At 37.2% G+C, this 22,176-nt stretch overlaps 1 protein-coding gene across 3 annotated transcripts in view; it reads left to right on the forward strand.

The window, feature by feature from the left end:
- LOC137401094 (cyclin-H-like) overlaps positions 1-22,176 on the forward strand; it is an 82,516-nt gene that overhangs the window by 32,157 nt on the left and 28,183 nt on the right. For all 3 annotated transcript variants that reach the window (XM_068087451.1, XM_068087450.1, XM_068087452.1), the window contains exons 5-6: positions 17,170-17,371; positions 17,758-17,862. In XM_068087451.1, coding sequence (XP_067943552.1) covers positions 17,170-17,371; positions 17,758-17,862 — 307 coding nt within the window. The remainder of the gene's footprint in view (positions 1-17,169; positions 17,372-17,757; positions 17,863-22,176) is intronic.

A 22,176-nucleotide genomic window follows, 5' to 3' on the forward strand; every position in this document is an offset into this window, starting at 1 on the left:
AAAGGAGTCTTCTAGGGTAAAGGAAATGGTACTGTCAGGGCACAGGAATTGGTACTGTCAGGGCACAGGAATTGGTACTGTCAGGGCACAGGAATTGATACTGTCAGGGCACAGGAATTGGTAGTAAAGCTAATGACATTTTCATTGCATTTTAATTTATTGCATTCAGCTGATGATAAAATTGGAAAATAAACTCAGTTGAATTTTAACCGCAAACCAAACGTGCTGAAAGATGGATGGCCATCAACTGCTTGACCTGCAGTTCAAAATGTTGTTTACTGCTATTGTTGTTATTTTTTTCACTTTCGGAATGTAATAAGAATACCCAGTTATAGTATTGTAAAAGCATAGAGCTGGTATGTAGGTAAAGGGTTGTTCGTGTTAGACTAGGCCTCAAACCCCCAATTTTGGTAAGAGACAATGTTTGTTTGTTGTCACCTGCCATTGCAGCCACCTGCCATTCCATGCCAACAACAACTCCGCAATAATGCAATCTCATCTACGTAATCTTCTTACTTGTTGATGGCCAAAACTGTATCTTGATTTGATCTTTTTGTTGCCGTGTCAAAACTTTTAGATACTTTAATTCTGTTATTGATGTTAATCGTTGGTTGAAGGTCATGAGTTATTCCGTGTTCGTCTCCTTTGTTTAGTTTATCCATACTTCACTGTCTCAGCTGCCCCAGTTGCTGTTGTGTTTTGTTTTTATTGAGTTGCTGTCTATAATGCTAATTTGATTGACAAAGTTTTAATATATTAGATCTGTTTAAATACTGGCTTCATGCCAGCAAAGATTCGTATAAACTAAAGTGACGGCAATTGTTGCGATACAATTTTTACCACCAAAAAATTATTGCTCATGGAAAAAGTCAGTCTGGAAGAACCCATTGTAAAATTGTCTAAAAGTAGTCGTGACATTGCAATATAACAAATAAGATGATAAAATATCAGAAAATTAAGTTTTTATGTTGAAAAGCAGTAAGCTGGGTGGTGCCAGGTATTGCCTTCATTTGCCATCAGATAGCCGACAGATAGCGATCAGATAGCCGACAGATAGCCATCAGATAGCCATCAGATAGCGGACAGGTGATTGTTTAAAGATGAACATATATTATATTTTAGTAAATGTTATTAATATCAATCATTTGAGATTGTTTTTGATGTTTGATGTGATCTGATTACCAGGATGTTTATAGATTAAAATCGGCAACACTTGATCAAGGTTAAAACGCTCTGATCAAGCAATAGTGCAGTTATGATGTCTATAGTTGTATGGAGACTGACAGATTATAGGTATGTAATACTGTAACTTGAACATAACAGCCGATATCAACTTCAGCAACGATAGCAACTAGTGGTGTCATGTCGCACGTATTTTTCTTTTGAACGTCTTAACTGCGATCAAGTTTTATCGACTTACATCTCACAACATCCTGGCAGTCAGATCGCCTCAAACATAAAAAACAATCGCAAGTGATGAAAAATACCGATACTTTTTATTAAAATCTTCTGCTAAAATATTGTATAAGCTCATCTTTAGGAGACTGAATTTCAGGAACAAGACAAGTTTTGAAAGTAAATATTTTCGACAATTTGGATGAACTTATGGAGCATACGCTTGTCAACTTTGGACAAAATCGGACATTAAATGTGGAAGCACAGGCTAACAGACAGACATGATGATAAAGTAGGATTTATTAACAGCTAAAAGTAAGGAAACAAAACAGCAAAAGGCAAATTTAAAAAATTTCGCTATATAGTATCTTATTGACCTTGACACGGTTCTGGAAAAACTCTTACAGTTATTAGTTTGAGGAGGTGTCATGGAGCCGGTTTTATATGTTATTAAGATCAATCTTGTGAAAGATCGACTTAATCTTGTTCACAGACACCAGCTAATAGCGTCTTTCATTGTAGGGACATCGTCATGACGATGCAGTTTCATGTCAAAATACTTTTGTCTACAAATCGTTATAGCAACACGGCATTATTGCTGCAGAGACATTATGTCCATAAATTATGGCGCATCAAATACTTTCTGTTTTCAGCGAAAAACCTCTGCATTACGCTAACATCGCTAAAATTTTGTTTTATTAATAATACAAAGCGATACAAATAATGAAAGTCGTGTTGTCTGTAATATTATAATAGTGAGCTCGTTGAATGTTTATTATTACACTCTATAGCAGCATGAGCTGACAACCCTAGGCCTATGACAATATAGGGATATTTATGACCCTTTTTTAACTGAACGATTATTAACATGTTAATTCGGACGCTCGTTCACATGAGAAAAACTAGAAACTCGTGTTAAAGGTTGTCTACACTTTCTTGACGATGGTTAGATTGAAAGAGAAGACAATTCTTAATTGTGTATACTGTACATAGTGATGTAAAGTTGCTTATTACATTTTCGTTACCCATTTACTCGTCTCTGTCCATCTTCACCAAAATGCCTTTGCCTTCGTAATTGTCGACCATTTTTTAAACTTGAAAGATTGCCTCGAGTCAATAATAAATTATTTTACAGACTTGGTTAACAATTGGCAAGAACTTAGCACTAATAGTTGTTGTGACAGAATTGCTTGAATTGACCAATCAACACTCAGTCTAAATATTAGCTAGTGTATTATTTTCATTTATTATGAATATAAGTTTGTTTGCCTGCGTAATGACAGTTAGTTTCGACTGATCGCTTTCAGATTGCTAATAGCTATAATTTATGGAATATTTCAAATGCCAAGTTAGTAAACATCCTTTCACCTGAAGCCAAGTCACTAATGACTTGCTGTTTCATATTTTTGTTTCTCAATCTAAATTGGTAAATCATCAAAACACTTGGTATTTCAAAACCACATTGATTGATAGTTGAGTCTATATATTTTGAATGAATTGAGTCCTGAGATAAGAAGTGGCTACCATATGCATCTTGCTATACATAGTGTGTCCATTTTAGCGCAGTAGCCTTTTGGATATTTTATATTCTACGTATATATTGCCATATTGTATCAAGCAGTCGAGGCATTGTGGTTAATACTCCGCACTGGTTAGTGGCAGGTTCGTGGTGCAAGCCTCGCTATGGGATGTCTATGAAGAGCATATCACTCCTGTGCCCCAAACCTACATTGTTCATGGTGCCAACTTTACTATCCTGACAAAAAGTCCTGCTAATTTCACATGCTCGATCTATATGGTGGTTCAACATTGCTTGCTAGTTTATCTTTGCTCATGTACTACTGTTGCTCAATATCTGGCTATTTTTATATTCTTGACTCTCTGAGCTGAGTCACTCATCTGAGAAATTGAAGAACTCTAATCCTACCATGAATGTACGTCACTTGGCTTTAATTTCCTACAGAATCTCTGTACTCTGCAGACGAGCTCTATTTTGTAATGGAGCAGAAATGGTTACAGAGATAAGTACAATTTACTCTCTTTAGAGATAAAAGGTTTCCGGTTCAGTTAAAACTATAATTTGTACGGATTAACTTGTGTAGATTACATAGCTCCAGTCCAGCAGGCGCTGTACGCTTCCTAAAGGCTGGTTCACACTATATCGCCGTGTGTCAGGCTCGTCCTCTCGGCCATTATTCGTCGATTATGTGATTAGGCAGCGCGGATGCATCGGACAAGTTTGAGGCTGTCAAACTTTCTTGATAGTTTGCCGAGCATCCCCGACAGCATATAGTCTGCCGAGCCTCCCCGACAGCATAAAGTCTGCCGAGCATCCCCGACAGCATATAGTCCGCTGAGCCTCCCCGACATTATATAGTCTGCCGAGCCTCCCCGACAGCATATAGTCTGCCGAGCCTCCCCGACAGCATATAGTCTGCCGAGCCTCCCCGACAGCATATAGTCTGCCGAGCATCCCTGACAGCATATAGTCTGCCGAGCATCCCCGACAGCATATAGTCCGCCGAGCCTCCCCGACAGTATATAGTCTGCCGAGCCTCCCCGACAGCATATAGTCTGCCAAGCCTCCCCGACAGCATATAGTCTGCTGAGCCTCCCTGTCAGCATATAGTCTGCCGAGCCTCCTCGACAGCATATAGTCTGCTGAGCCTCCCTGTCAGCATATAGTCTGCCGAGCCTCCCCGACAGCATATGCAATGTGCACCATTTCGGCGATGATGATTGGCTAAATTGGATTGCTCTCGATCTATATTTACTTTCATGACAGTTGCTGCGGGACTAGTATTTTATCGTTTACGCGGCCACATTGTATAAGGAGAACGCTATACCACGGCCTATTCGCTGATGTAAACTCGGATGGGTTTGTGATAGTGTGAACATTGTTATTACAGACGATCACCCAAGTATTGTGTGATTCACACTGACATGCAGCGATTATAGTGCGAACGAGGCTTTAGTATCCTTAACAAGACGATTATCAACTGAATTGCTTTGTTGGTTTTCTTCGTCTTATCTCGAGGTAGCTCAAGTTCTGAATTGTTGTGTGGCGTGTAAAGCGACAATTTCTAGAATATTTTGCTTGAACTCCAACTTGTTTGACATCTAAAACATTCGAAAAACGAAATTGAAATGTTCTTCTTTTTTACAGCCCTCCAACCACCTTCACCCTTCTGTCACTGCGCTTTCAAACCTATGCATATGTAGTTATTGCCTTATACTAGGTAGTGTTCATATCTTGAAGCCTTCGTATGTTAGGACACACTGTAAATACTAAGAGTCATTGTTATTCGCTTAATTTGCTCTACAGCTAAAAAGCCTATGACTATCCCTCAAGAATAACTACAGATAACTCCGTATAACATTGAAATAAATACATTACTTAAAACTGAGAAGAAAATTAAAGTTAGCATTGGTAATAGCCAATTAAAATGGTTTTTATTCTCTCGTCCACATCCCTAGCTGTGAGGGTGTCAGCACCCCTCGCCCACGTCTCAGTATAAACCCACATTCCTCGACTTTGAAGCTGTTAGAGTGCTAGCATCTCTCGCCCACATGTCTATGTAAAACGCTTTCTTCAATTGGAAAGCTGTTTGTCACCATGTGATTCGGGTGCGAACTGTTTCAAGTATTGTTTTAAATTCTTGCTTACTCAATGTAAACTTTAATCTTGATCACAGAATCCAAGTTATCTGTCTAAGCATGGTTAGAGGAGGTAGTCATGTTGAAACACTAGTCAGGCCAAGATGCTGATCAATAATCTATTATTTATAATTTATATATGAATTCAGCAAAGGGAAAATTAGCAGCTTATTTCATTTTGTCTATGAACCCGAGCTCGCATGCGCTAGGGTTAGCGTTGAGGCCTCTCAGACTCGCATGCGCTAGGGTTAGTGTTGAGGCTTCTCAGGCTCGCATGCCCTAGGGTTAGCGTTGAGGCCTCTCAGGCTCGCATGAGCTAGGGTTAGCGTTGAGGCCTCTCAGGCTCGCATGAGCTAGGGTTAGCGTTGAGGCCTTTCATCCATTTGCGGATTTGTCTTCCGCCGTGTTCTTTTGAGTTTATACTCCTTGTTTTCTATGTACCGTTGACAGAAATTCAGCAAGCGTTTTTCGTCTGCAGGGGGCCATATGAGAGGAAAGATCTTTTGTCTTTCCGGTGTTTGAACAAGAATGGATGCACTGCTAGTGGGTAGTAGCGCTGCTAGGAGTGTGTGCTGTTGCTCATTTTATCATGAGACAGTTAGGTTTAAGATCCCTTGCTAGTTTGTGTTTGCAGCCATGATCAGAAGACTAGATTTTCGGTAGACACAAAATTTAGTGAAAATAGTAAACAAACCAAAGTAAATAATTATAATAAATAACAACTCTATGTAATTTATTAGTGGACAGTGCCTGCATCTGATAGGCTCCTCCAACTTATTGGCCTGACCAGGAACTGCCAGGATCTGGTAGTTGGCCCGTTTTTGAGCTTGCTGTAAATCAGACGAAGAGATGGGAAGCAGAAGAGACGCGTGGACTCGAAATCCGTAAAATGCAGGCTTACTTGAATATCTTATACAAATGAGAAAAAACTTTGCTAGAGGACTCGACATGCAGTTCACTCATTAATCATGGCAGATCCGCTAGACCAGTCATCGCTTCCTTACTTTTAAGAGAAGAGAAACCTTGACAAAGGTTATTGATAGAGAATGGTGGATGGAATACTTGTGAACTACTTGATAAATTCTGTTTCTATTCATGCAATACATGAGGTGTTTTAGGTAGTCTTTGTGTTGGCAGCATTCACTTCATTCCACTGCTATTACACTGATGGTGAGAGAGCTTTTTTCTTTACACAGGGAGTTGTTCTCTCTCTGCGCTGTATGAAAAAAGTGGAAGGTTGATAAAGAGTTTAACCTTTATAACTTTGCCCTAGACTTCTACGCAGGAATGTGTTATCAATATGTACTTGCTCATTGGTTACTAAAAAGGTGATATATTATAAAGGAATCTTTACTATAATAGCCATGTTCATCTGTCTGAAGCCACAGTTAGAGGGGGGAAACAAGATTGCATTATATGGTAATTGATCACATGACATTCTGATTTCTCTTTACTTGAAATCTAGTTTTGTCGATTTTAATCGGAAATTCCTGTCAGTCCGATCATCTCAAACATCAAAAATACTCTGAAATGATAGAAGAATACTGCTAATTTCTGATAAAGTATACTAAAGTGTTGTGTAAGGTCTTCTTTAATCGTCCACAAGCGTGTCAAGGTCGCCCCCATTATCAAGAACTACAGTTTTGTATAATTTGTTTAACATTCAGGCGTCGCCCTCCTCGTGACTCTGATTAAGCTAACCTTATTTAGATCAGTTTTTTATGCTTGGCCTGGGCATGGTGTCGTCATAATTGCTACATATTACTTCTGCTCGGCTCATTACGATCAAAGACTGGCGTCACCAATGAGGCTTGGAATTAATTCCTGCATCGCGAGTCCTCCCTGAATCACCCAATCTTGAACTCGTTGTGGTATTGTCCACAGTGGCCTCGATCATCTATGATGTGTTTTTGGTCATTCTGGCTGGCTGGAGGCCAACTTCTCATCCAGGCCTCTGACCGACAATCCACAAGCTCCATATTTAAGATAGTTACAGACAATAACAAAAACAAAACATCTGCAAGTCCTAAACCCTGCATGGCCTGTACAAGATTACAAGATATTTATGAGAAGTTATGCATAGCCAGGACCTTTCACTAGGTAGGGTCTGCCTTCCCGGTATCCATCAGATATATGACTGGTTTCAACCAGCTACTCGCCAGATACCAGTCAGGCACTTACCAGATACCAGTCAGGCACCTGTCCTGTTATCTGACTGGTCTCGGACTGCATAGGAATAGCATGGCCAACTGGTCATTTGAAATGCTGTAGTGGTAGTAGCCCATAAATTCAGTTGATATCTTGCTATAACAGTAAGGTATTGCAAGGGGAGTAAAGTTGGACAAAATACACTGTTTATATCACATTTCAAGTGGCATTAGTTTATTTCGGCTGTTAGCTAATGTAATCTAATAAGAAATGACTTATGATAATAATAAACACATGCTTACCATATCAGTTTCATTTTAAAATCATATCAATATCGAGGGAGTCATGCGCATGGCAAGATATAGCAGTTCCTCATTTTTCACTGTAGTTTGTAGCCGAACGGCCTTCACCCAATACTGGAAATTCACGAAATATAAACTATAAACTGAAATCGCATTTCACATTAATTGTAAACATTTTTCTTTTCGAGGTTTGAGAGTGTTTAAGAAACGTGAAGAACGGTGTCACGAGTAGTTTGCACTTTTATACCTCATAAAATATAGCGGCAACTGCTATCACTATGGGACAGCGTACGCTTATTGTCCTTGTCTCACCATATCCAGTAATCACGCACTACTTGATGGTTAAGCTTTTACGACTTCATGCAGTACTTCGTGAGTGAAAATAATCATTCATTGAAAAATTAAAAATTTAAGAAAATCAAAATCAAGAACCTCAAGTACATAAAATACAAAAATCTTCCTCATATTTTGGCCTGTGGAGATTCCTCTGTGAACATAATTTCCATTTCGTGGATTTTCATTTTTTGCTTGGTGTACATGTGAATACACCAGTGGCCATTACTGTACGCATGAATATCCCAGCGACCAATGCTAGGGTTAATCAAAGCAACAATGCTCCCAGATTTGCCAGCGAATATGCTCGATATTTCTCTAGTGTTCACCAGTTTTACGAGGTTTCAAACTACAAAACTGCTAATCGACTCACTTCATGCACATGCCTAACAGAGAATGAAAAATGAGAAAGTGTGTTCCTTAAACAAATGTGTTTATCAACTCATTCGCACTCGACGCAAGTTATCTCGCCTCTGAAATTTACCTACTCATTGTCTCGCTATTTTTAAATTATAGAAGACAATTTTTTATTTGTTAGAAAAAAAAATTTCTGGCCAATCAGACAAACGTTGACATCTGTCTCAATGATGTCTCTGGCAAAAGTTAGGACTAAAATAGTACACCCCTATCGACATCTACCTAAATCGGAAATTATCATGGCGACTTGAAATTTCATCGTTGGCGATCAATTTTTTCAACTCCAGAAGTGAATATGCAGATTCAGAAGTGATAAGACAGTGAAAGACTGCATAAATCAAATCAAAACATTGTTTTTAATGTTTCAAAGTTTTTGTTGACCCTTTTGCAGGCATAGTGACATTTTTATCGTTTTGCGATACTGACGCTAGTGGGCAGAGCGACTATTATGTCGCCACATGAACGATTTTTTATAAATTGATTTATGTTTAGCTAATTGCCTTTTTTGTTTAATTTTTTTACTAATAGTAAACTACAATAGATTGGTCTCTGTTAGCAACAAAAAAAATAAGCCCTTTTGGGAAGAAAAAACGATCGTTTTTGCAATACTAAACAAACGAAAAATCGAAAAAAAAGTATTTGAATAAAATTTGGAATTTTGTTTGGAAATTGTTTCTGTTTTTGTTTCTGCTTTCTGAATGTTTCCCCCAGAGTGCAACAACTCTCTTTTACTGTCATGGCGTCCTCCAAAAGCTATAGGCAAAGGCAAGGCTATAGAGGAACAATAATATCATATCACCTGTATCATAAAAACATAATACACATATACAATATCATAAATTAAAGTGTATCACTAATTTTTTTTAAATCGATTTGTGAAAAATTACTTTGCCCGGGGGTCTCAAATACCTTAAAAAAACTTGCCTGCAAAAGGGTTAACTTGTAATTATGCCAATTTGAATCTTTATGCTGGAATAAAAATACATTTTTAGGCTGTCAGCCGTAGTCAGCCTAATGTTATCATTCACTTTCGATAGCATATTGATTCTTGGAGCTGTATATGAAGGCTGAAAAGTCAAGAACAGGGTTATTGAACATATTTTTATTACTCGAATCATGCTTATGACAGTTTATTTGAGTTATATTGGCATGTAGGTTACCCATGTTTTGGTTTGAAGGATTATACTAGCAAAAAAAAAATTTACAATTAGAGTTTCATAATTTTCATGTTCATGACTAATTGTAGCCTATATGTATGAATAATATTTATAACTGTGTATTGTATGTAATAAATAAGAAATTTTAGTCAAACTTGGTATATTTTGCAATTTTTATGGTGCAAGTCTAACTTTGTTTCAGCAAATAACAATTTTTTCAAAATCGAAAATTTTCTAAAACTACCTTCTTTGAGACACAGATCTACATGAAATGGATATGAGTTGTCTAGATGAATGTAATATCATTTGAAAGAGGAGACTTGGCTGGTTTTTGTGCCATTTGAATGAGTAAATTATCTAAAGTCTGTTTCTTGTAGTAGTAATTTGAACTAAGGCAACTTTCTGAAAAATGAGCGGTATTTGGGGCTAGTCATCTGGAAATTAGCCGGGTGCGAATGAGTTAACACAAAAGCGGGATTTTACTAGTATTTTCAATAGGCAGTCTATCTTTGGCCATACTTATGGTATTGCAGATAAGGCGGGTATTAGGGGTGACTACAGTGTATCATTCTTTCTGTATGAGTAACATTTTACAGAATGTGGGCGGTGTTCATCTCATTGACTTTAGAGAATTTATCTGTATAACAATGGACTCTTTACTGAGCCGATACAATTGGTAGGAATGCTTGTAATGTAGGTAGTGAACTTACATTATCTTTGAGCAGAGATAAGAAAGAGAAGACAATTGTGAGAGTTATTGAGTTGAAGGGTGTTATCATACTACGAAGTGTCATTCTCTGATGCATGTTTGTTGTCCTGATATCAGTATGATGTGTGTGGTGACTAAAGGGGGCTATATGATGTCATGGTGCTTAAATTGATATAAGAATCAATTTCTGCAGTAACTAGACTGAAAGATAATTAAAACTCGCTTTGATTGTTAACATACTTTATATACAATTCTAACCGGTTGCATCGGAGCTGGTTATATTTTACTAAATTAAGTTGTGATTCAAGTTCATTTTATCAGTTTCCATTTCTAAATCAAAACACTAGTTCTCGCAAGAACTGGTTTATTATGTCTGGTAGCTCTCTAAAGCACAAAAAGTGGGCTCATATTGCTAACAGAATTAGCCAATGAGACGCAAGCATCGAAAAACTACTCTGAACAAATGTCAACATAATGGAACTAGTACCGGTGCCATTACAAGCATTGGTTGAGTACTTTGGTAGGATATATCGGCCTGTTTAATCAGGTCTGATGTAAAATCTCTGTTCAGCGAAGGAACGAATATATAAAAAGCCTATACCAGAGTGGTACGAAGTGATGATACCAAGAGCTCTTGTTATTGAACATATATGGTCTGGCATACGATCGATCGGAAACAATTGCAGGTTCAATTGAACTAAAGGCGAAACTACAATATTATATGTTCCAGACACAGTTGTGTGACACCTAGAGCCTGGTTCCAATATCGATTGCGAGACTCCGGCGGTAATATTGCGCAGCAAAACGCTTGCGACCCAAGGCTCGGCGGCTTATGTTCACATAAAGCCGCATCGCTAATAATGGCAGGAAAATGTTCGTCACCGTGCCTAAACAACACGTGGCGACGCAACATCGCTAAACTGTTGTGTCGCCACTGACAACTACCGGTGATTCTCGGCGGTACATGGCGCGTAGGTTCCTATTTCGCCTTTAATAGCCTGCGGGGCTGTCGCCGGTGTTTTGCGACGTATATGGGAACCAGGCTTAAGGTTCTTAAATGGGTTAGCTGTGACCTTGCTTACACATAAAGCCTCTTTTTCGTGCACCTTCTGAACCTCAGGGTGACTTTCAGCTACAGTGATACCTTGTCATGTTATTCTCATATTTTTGTACGTGGAACATTTTGTCCCAAGAAGCAATAAATATAACAACACAACGTGTAATCATCAACCGTCAATAGTATTCATTGGGTATGAAAAGGAAAGCCTAAATCGAATTCATAAACTCTTTTGCTACTCTGTGTGGCAGAAACAGGGATATCATATGCGCATGATATTATATATTCCATTTCATTCATCCCATTGGAGAAAAGGTTACTTCGGTATAATTTATCACATAGTGATATCTGCTAGACATTGCATTTAAACTTATAAATATTGTTTATTATAGCGCAATTCAAAATGAAATATGGTTGTGAAGTGTTTAACAGCAGAAATATATGCGCTTGCTGCTTTGAGCGTATTATTGAATTTTGGTGATATGAAATCGTCTGTTTACACTGTCTGGCTGAGTCTTTTACAGATATTCATCATCTTTTCGTAAGTTTGAAGCATTGGTTTTCTTGTAACTTATTAAAATATACATATTTGCCTGCAACTTGAGAATATCAACCGATCATCTGATAACATGTGTACTTGTTCGAGGCAGTTGACCAATGAATTGGCAGCATGCCAGTCTTACATAAGGAATAATCACGTGAAACGATTGCTGAAGTTTTTTGTCATGCTATGGAACAAAGTGAGATCATCGCTAAAGGAAAATTGCGGACCTTTCATTTTTACATCCGTCTGATAGTTTTAATAATATTACTCTTCCGATGTGTTTATAGACTGTCGAAAGGTAAAATATGCTTGCAATGTGTGGAGTTTGTGGCTCAAGGTCAAATTGCTCACCTCTTTTCACATTTGTCCCTTAGCACAGTTAATTTTTCACTTTCGTTGGTCAAAGCAGTGTTTATTTTAAAAACATATCATAACTGATTGAAGCATTTCGGACTTGAACTGGCATTTTGTTATGATGAGCTACGTAATACATTGTTAACAAGCTGTTGTGATAATCTGCGTAACACGGTGTTAACAGATTGTTATAATGAGTTGTATAACATTTTGAGAACAGATTGTTATGATTAGTTACATAACATGGTGTTAACAGATTGTTATAATGAGTTGTATAACATGGTGCAAACAGATTGATATGTTGAGCTGCATAACATGGTGTTGCCCCATTTTAACAATATGTTGTGCTCATTTGTAAGGCGTGCAGATAACAAATTGTTATGTGATGCTGAATGATATTTGTACAGCAGGACAAAGATTAATGCTGTTACCATTGACCGGTACTTGAAAAATTAATTTCAACAGTTGTATCCTGTCTGTTGTAAACATTTTCAACTGTTTTGATGTAATACTTTTATATTTATAATCTCATGAAGACTCATAACAGAAGGTTACAGGAAATTGAAGGAATACGAATGCATAAATAACGATGACAGTTTGAAACCTGTATAAAATAAATAGGATATATAATTATTTTTTAATAAAGTTTTCGGAAATGTGGAAATTATTACCTGACAGATTTATTGATAAAATGTCAAAGCTCTACACCAGTTCCCTGTGTACCTATTATGGGAGCTCCTGAAGCTACGAAAATTCCTCACGTCTAAGAACCACAACAGGCAAGCAGTTGCTGTGTATCCCAGTTAGCAGTTCAGTAATGCAGTTCATATACTCTTACTTGCACTGCAGAGTATTAAAACCTTGATTAGAGTCTTGCAATTGTTTTAATGTTTGTACGTGTACGTACTTGGCCAGGCTTCAATGACAAGGGAGACAAATCCTGGTTTCTATACTCGGGCGTAGAATGAATTCACAGAACATTGATTTAGTAGTTAGTCAGGATGTGCTCCAGTCTCTCGATTCTCATCTTACATAAAATATTGTGGGAAAGTCGGCAACTCTCCTATAGATTAAAGTAATGGAAGGCAGCTCGTGTATCATTAGCTGGTTTGAGCCCAGACAAGTTATTTAAGTAGAAACACCTTCTCATGAATTAACAGTAATTATAATATTATGTTTAGAAATTATAAATACGTAATTGCACCGCAATTACGTATTATATGTTTTAAGCATACCGTGTCCAACATCAACGCTGTTTATCAGTTACTGTATTCACAGTTGTGATCAGCAGCTCAGACCTATTCTATTCAGCAGTGTGTAGTGCATCACGTTACACGCGATGTTACCAAGTTGCATTGAATAGTGAAGATACGCCAAGTTGCACCTTAGGACATAAATGATGTTAGTTGCTAACATCCAATTGAGTCACTGCTCACGATTATCTCTCCTACGCTTATGGAATGTTTTATTTCTTTCATCTTCAGAATAAACCATACAATCGAACCTCTGCGCATGGACTTGAGTTCTTAGATCGCGTTCTAGGTCGAAACTGTCACACGCTACAACTTTCATGGCTTCAGTACTCTGCGGGGTAAAAATATTCTTCAAAATTAAAAGAAAAATTATTATAATACATTGTATTTCGTTGCGTTCATTCCAGAACCTAAATATCTATAATAGATGCTTCAGGTAACCAGATATAACATTAAACTCGTTGCATATATAAAACAATACAAACAATTAAATGTAAGAGTTCTAACTGACTACACTAACCATCTGAATTAAGTTATTAGTATAAAGGGGTGTTTTTATTGCTTTAGGTTAAAGACCCATGGGATGTTTTTATTGCTCTAGGTTAAAGACCCATGGGATGTTTTTATTGCTTTAGGTTAAAGACCCATGATTAAGTTGGTTCATGATTAAAAATGTAGGGAAAAGTAGGCTTAACAATAATTTTGGTGTGAGAGGGATTAGTAGAAGTATATGTCGTAACTTATTCTAATTTTCGCTAGATATAGTTTAAATCAACTTAGTTTATATATTTTCATCATTTTACGCTTTATTTTTTATTTCGAACATCTTTTTATTTATGCTTACAACATTACAAGGCTTTGCGAAATTTTGGAGTCAGGTTTTGAAAAATACTCCATATATCGAGACAAATATTTGCTCAAACAAATAATGTCATATCGGAGGCGGTTGTAAGCCCAAGTTTACTGTATGTCATGGTAATCAGGGGGGGGTCACCTGTTTGGTTGGCTATGTTATTCTCGTTTGTTAACCTTCTCATCCTCTCCAAACTCCTCAGACTAGCGCTGACAGCAGGAGGTAATTTGAAGTTGCCTCCACTTGATAGCTAAATTGAGATTGAAATGAAAATGCTTCTACAGGAAAGCAACATACATGTATATTACGAACTACTTACTCATGCCTATGATTTCACCTTTTCTTTCATCTCTCGGCTACATGAATACTCGCACTATTGGCTTAGTATGAAACGAGCCGTACTATCTGATTATGTCTATGTGAGTAAAACTATTACAAGAATGGATAAGTGTAGGTATTGGTTTGCAGGCTCTTCCCGTTTCAGCTACTGGTCTGATATGATAGCAATGGTCTAGTTATGGTATAATGTGTATTCGATATTTGTGGATACACTTTCTAGCCTTGTTACAACACGACCTGTATGTATCTAACCTTGTTACAGTACGACCTACATGTATCTAACCTTTTTACAGTACGACCTACATGTATCTAACCTTGTTACAGTACGACCTGTATATATATTTAACTTTGTTACAGTACGACCTACGTGTATCTAACCTTGTTACAGTACGACCTACATGTATCTAACCTTGTTACAGTACGACCTATATGTATTTAACCTTGTTACAGTACGACCTACATGTATCTAACCTTATTACAGTACGACCTGTATGTATCTAACCTTATTACAGTACAACCTACATGTATCTAACCTTGTTACAGTACGACCTACATGTATCTAACCTTATTACAGTACGACCTACATGTATCTAACCTTGTTACAGTACGACCTGTATGTATCTAACCTTGTTACAGTACCACCTACATGTATCTAACCTTGTTACAGTACGACCTACATGTATATAACCTTGTTACAGTACGACCTACATGTATCTAACCTTGTTACAGTACGACCTGTATGTATCTAACCTTGTTACAGTACCACCTACATGTATCTAACCTTGTTACAGTACGACCTACATGTATATAACCTTGTTACAGTACCACCTACATGTATCTAACCTTGTTACAGTACGACCTACATGTATATAACCTTGTTACAGTACGACCTGTATGTATCTAACCTTGTTACAGTACCACCTACATGTATCTAACCTTGTTACAGTACCACCTACATGTATCTAACCTTGTTACAGTACCACCTACATGTATCTAACCTTGTTACAGTACGACCTACATGTATCTAACCTTGTTACAGTACGACCTACATGTATCTAACCTTGTTACAGTACGACCTACATGTATCTAACCTTGTTACAGTACCACCTACATGTATATAACCTTGTTACAGTACGACCTGTATGTATTTAACCTTGTTACAGTACGACCTACATGTATCTAACCTTGTTACAGTACCACCTACATGTATCTAACCTTGTTACAGTACCACCTACATGTATATAACCTTGTTACAGTACCACCTACATGTATATAACCTTGTTACAGTACCACCTACATGTATATAACCTTGTTACAGTACGACCTACATGTATCTAACCTTGTTACAGTACGACCTACATGTATCTAACCTTGTTACAGTACCACCTACATGTATATAATCTTGTTACAGTACCACCTACATGTATATAACCTTGTTACAGTACCAGCTACATGTATATAACCTTGTTACAGTACGACCTACATGTATCTAACCTTGTTACAGTACCACCTACATGTATATAACCTTGTTACAGTACGACCTACATGTATCTAACCTTGTTACAGTACCACCTACATGTATCTAACCTTGTTACAGTACCACCTACATGTATATAACCTTGTTACAGTACCACCTACATGTATATAACCTTGTTACAGTACCAGCTACATGTATATAACCTTGTTACAGTACGACCTACATGTATCTAACCTTGTTACAGTACGACCTACATGTATCTAACCTTGTTACAGTACGACCTACATGTATCTAACCTTGTTACAGTACGACCTACATGTATCTAACCTTGTTACAGTACGACCTACATGTATATAACCTTGTTACAGTACGACCTGTATGTATTTAACCTTGTTACAGTACGACCTACATGTATCTAACCTTGTTACAGTACCACCTACATGTATCTAACCTTGTTACAGTACCACCTACATGTATATAACCTTGTTACAGTACCACCTACATGTATCTAACCTTGTTACAGTACCAGCTACATGTATATAACCTTGTTACAGTACCACCTACATGTATCTAACCTTGTTACAGTACCAGCTACATGTATCTAACCTTGTTACAGTACCACCTACATGTATCTAACCTTGTTACAGTACCACCTACATGTATCTAACCTTGTTACAGTACCACCTACATGTATATAACCTTGTTACAGTACCACCTACATGTATCTAACCTTGTTACAGTACCACCTACATGTATATAACCTTGTTACAGTACGACCTACATGTATCTAACCTTGTTACAGTACGACCTGTATGTATTTAACCTTGTTACAGTACGACCTACATGTATCTAACCTTATTACAGTACGACCTGTATGTATCTAACCTTATTACAGTACAACCTACATGTATCTAACCTTGTTACAGTACGACCTGTATGTATCTAACCTTATTACAGTACGACCTACATGTATCTAACCTTGTTACAGTACGACCTGTATGTATCTAACCTTGTTACAGTACGACCTACATGTATCTAACCTTGTTACAGTACTACCTACACGTATCTAACCTTGTTACAGTACCACCTACATGTATCTAACCTTGTTACAGTACGACCTACATGTATCTAACCTTGTTACAGTATGACCTGCATGTATCTTACCTTGTTACAGTACGACCTGCGCCTATCTCGCCTGCAAGGTAGATGAGTTCAACGTCTCCCTCAGAGAGTTTGTCGGCAATCTGAAGAAAGACAGAGAGAAGGTATCGGATCAGATTCTCTGGTTTGAGCTTACCCTCATGCAGATGCTCAACTTCCACCTGACGGTACACACGGCCTACCGACCCCTGGAGGGCCTCTTCATCAACCTCAAAGTGGGTGGAGGTACATGTAGTATGTACATGAAGAATGAGAATGTATGCTGAGTGTTTCCATATCAGAAAATGTAACAATAGAGTTGGAGCTGTGTCCAGAAGATAAATGTGACAATTTTTATATTTTACTTGTTCTAGACTGGTCTGTCTTCAGACTCTGGTCAGTCTATCATCATATTAGGTTATTCCTGCTCAAGATGCCATTACTGAGCCTATGCATTATTTTGCAGATGTCCAACAAAACATTTGAGCAACTTGTATCATGGAGTTGCGATCACATGAATGAAATTGTAAATTAGGATGATAACTTCTAATAAAAAGGCTATTTCGCGTTTATTGTTGTGCCCTTTTGATATTTCCAACATTCGTCGTCGACTTTTTCCTAGACTCACTCTCCTGATATGGATGTCGAGAGGCTGAGACCCAATGCTCTTCAGTTTCTGGATACAGTTTTATTCACCAATGCTTACTTGCTCTACGCTCCTTCTCAGGTAAGCAACGTGAACATATTATTGCCATCAGTAGGTCTTAGTTAACTGGGAATACTGGTTATTCTTGTAGACTTGTTTGTTTGCTTTATTTCATCAATAATATATGAATACATACAAAAGAAATGAAAGCTAGACAACAAACATCCAGAGAAGGTGATGATGAGGCCATGTGCGCGATAGCAAAAGTTAATATTTAGGGCGGACCTAGGTTATAGTGGTCCTTAGCGTTTTATCAATTGCAATCCTTTATTAAGTGTTTGACTGTAGTCTTAAGGATTAACTGTACACTAAGGGGTTGTGCGCTTCATAGCAATTTGTGTCGGTGGATTCTGTGTTTTTAAAGCTTTGAATGCTATCGGCATTACTTTATTTCAATTTTTATATTTCCTTTTATCGCTATTCACTATTATGTTATTATTATATTTATTGTATTGCTACTGCAAACCAGCTATAGTATTACAACACTGCAGGGGTCCCCCATACGACATTAATTATGCATTGGCTCCGGTGCTGGCATCGTAAGGCGAAAATGCCGTATAGATGGGTATAGAAACCCTTTATAACTATCTAATGCAAATACCCTTGGTAGAGAAACATCAAAATTTTATATACATACTGTACATATTAAAAATAGTAACAAAAGAATATATTAACCTTAGTAACTATAGTTACCTACGGTTACTTTAGTGTATTTAGTGGTTATGATCCGCTATAATTACGGTTATGATTCTTATACTTTAATAACGTTGCTATCAATTTTAGGATGAATTTAAGTTTATAATAAATATTATATTAAATGTTAAAATGCACAATAAATTTTCACTTTGACTAAGTTTCGTCCCTCTCATACATTAGCCGGCATTTATGAAAGACGAAGAATGCTGAACTGAGAGAGAGAGAGAGAGCGAGCATCGTATTTCTTTCAGGTGTTGTGGGAGGGATTTTGGGAAATAGCAGATGGACATCTTTGTTATTCCGACGTATTCAACACGGCGTATTGAATTTCGAGAGACATTTGGTTGATGTCGTATAGCAAAATAAATACCGTAACGAGGGATAGAAAAAAATTGTGTTCTATATTATTAGGCGAAAACGCCATAAAACAGGCTGCGTAACCCGGTAGTGCACTGTATCAGTTTTTTATTGGGTACAGTCAAACCTTTAAAGATGAAATTTAATTCCATTTGAAATCAACTTCATGTGTTAAAACCATGAGAGTCAATCTATGTATTTAAAATCAAATGTGTGTCATTCGTATGTCTAGTTAATAGCAAGTGATTAAAATCCGCCCGGTTGCAGTCCAGTGTGTCATGAGAGGTTATGTGGTGTAATGATTATGTGTATAATAATGCCTATATATGGCAATGTGGCGGCACGGTTCAGTGATAGTGCGCTTAGTTTCACATCTCTCAATACGAATGTACCTAAGTTATGTTTGCTTAAGTTACTAGCTTATGTTACTCGTGTCATTGTTTAGAGAAACTTAGCCAAGGGCAACTACATTACCTGCCACTGTTTATAAACTATCATATTTTAAATCTTGACCTAATGTGTAGCATAAAAATTAAATAATGTTTTTCAACTATCTATTTTAGCTATGCCCTAGAGCTTTCGAATATTTGAATTACCTGGTGTACCTGAGAAGATTGATCGTCACAATCATCAGAACTACACTCTGATTTGAAGTCTCTAAGGCCTAAATTTGGTCCATTGTTTTCAGATTCGTTCATAATGTGCTTTACAATCTTACCTGAAGACTTTAAAGCGCTTTGATTAACTATAAGAATACTGTTCAGGAACATGGTACAACATAATAGCAGCCATTATTATGGCTTATTTTAACTTTAAATTGCTAAAAACATCTTAAAAAATTAAAAACGTTACGTCTATTTTCTAACTCTAAAGCTTTATGTATTTTTCTTTAAAACCTTGAAGACATTATCAAAATAATTAATAACAGCACGACACTAATATTTTATAATCAAAATCGTTTCTTGTTTAGCCTCAAAGCTAGCCTGTCTTGACAAACTGTTGTTTTTGCGGAGTTGTCCCCCTGCCGAGCGTGTGAGCAACACAACAGCTTGTCACAAGACGTACTGTACCTGATGCATCAGCTGCACTGAAAGGGAGTTGTTCTCTTCCATTTATGCGGCTTGGCTGCGATGTTATGGCGGTCGCTCCATTGGTAATCATAACGGATTTCGCGCCAAAATTTATGTAGAAAAAAATAAGATTGCAACGTTTAACCAAAGACCAGTCTCTGTTGTAAACTTTAGTAGAATTTAAGAATAAAATAAATTGAAAATAAAATCTATAGGAACAAATAAAACTGACTGATACAAAAATAGTAATAAAACTGACTGAGCGCACAAATAACGACGTGTTTAGTCGCTGTTGTTGCCTAAGTTCTCAAGTTCTACTAAAGTTTACCGCAGAGACTAGTCGCTGGTTAAACGTTATAATCTTATTTTTTCTACATAAATTTTTGCGCAAAATTCGTTATGATTACTAATGGAGCGACCTACATAACATCGCAACCAAGCCGCATAGACGGAAGAGAACAACTCCCTATGAGTGCAGCCGATGCATCAGGTGCAGTACGTCTTGTGACAAGCTGTTGTGTTGTTCGCCTGCTCGACGGGAAACAACTCCGCAAAAACAACAGTTTGTCAAGACAGGCTAGATCAAAGCCTGTTTCTTGTTTGATCTGATACTTCTTCTACTTATTTCTGCTTCAAGCCAGCTAATGTCACCAAAATCAATGTAATTGGTATTCAAGATTTTTTTCTCATTAACAATAACATAGCAGCAGTGTTTAAAATGTATACAATAAAATCTATACCACTATTCATATTATTCACATGGAGTCAGGATTGTGTGTTGAGGAAGTTCGCTATGAAATTAAGTGGCTGTAACAAGTCTAACGATATTAAATTGGCACATTGTACACTGTCGACATTATAGCATTTCTATTGACTGTCTCAATGATGAGCTCATACAAGATTTTAGTAGGTTTTATTAACAGGTTTCGGTAGTTTTTATCATTTGCGATTGTTTTTGATGTCTGAGGTGATGCGGACTACCAGGGTGTTTTAAAGGTTGACTTGCAACAAAATTCACATTACAGTTATTTGGTATCAAAAGATTTACCATGGCTTACTCTGTTGTGTTGTAAGTGTCAAATATGTGGAAATGTGATTACCAGCTCTTAAAAGCTCAAAAACGAAAAGCCGCTGTAGATTGGAATCTGTTTATTTATCTGACGTAGTCATTCCAGTTTGGTTATCGTCTTGTCACGTATGTTCTCACATGAATTGAAAGGCCAATAAAAAGCTCAATATAAAACTTATCGTAGCACTAGTTTATGACAAACACTTCGGGTTTTACCGAAGACCCCGTATCAAATATAGATGCTCGCTACTTTACAGTTTTCTTTCGGCATTATTCAATCATCAAGTCGTAATCTGATCACGTGACCCAATACTTCGCAAATAATTTTAGCAGCTCTTTTCGATTATCACAGGTAACCAACAGGCTCGTCATGATTATCAGACAATGATATATACTCCTTCGAGGTAAGGTTAAAAAGTTTAACGATTTTTTACGGTAAGTTATAAGATATCAGTGCTAAAAGTGACAGCATTACAATGACGATAAAACATATGCGTAAAAACAATAGACATGTGTAGTGTATCAGGGTCATAAGTATGCCACCTGAATCATACTGTCAACAATTGCAATAATGTGGCAATATGTTTGTTTCTTGGTGCTGTTGTCTTTGCACCTGAAATCGTCACTAGGGTGAATCATTGATGAATTGCATACACATATATATTGCTTGTAATAAAACAGTCTTGAATTAGCCAGCCACCAGAAGTCTTGATACACTAAAACATGGTTTTATTGAATGCGTGAAGTATATTTTTGAAAATATTTCGACGAATGAGGTTGCATGAAAGTGTAAACAGAAACCATCCTGTAACAACTACGTCCCATTTGAGCCGTTTTGGAAAGTGAATCCAAACTACGGCAGTCTCGTGTGACTGCAATTAACTGTTCGATTTTGAGCTTTTAAGAGCTTGTAATCACCTTCCCACATATTTTGCACCTACAACACAACAGAGTAAGACATGGTGAATCTTATGATACCAAATAACTGTAATGTGAATTTTGTTGCAAGTCAACCTTTGAAATTAAAATCGACAAAACTTGATCGCTGTTAAAAGGCTCACATTAAAGCGTATGCACGATCATGACATCTGTAGCTGCACTTCGAGAAGGAAATTGACTGAATAGAGAGGAGTAACTTGAACA

This window comes from Watersipora subatra, chromosome 7 (assembly GCF_963576615.1).
Source record: "Watersipora subatra chromosome 7, tzWatSuba1.1, whole genome shotgun sequence".
Taxonomy (NCBI): Eukaryota; Metazoa; Bryozoa; class Gymnolaemata; order Cheilostomatida; family Watersiporidae; genus Watersipora; species Watersipora subatra.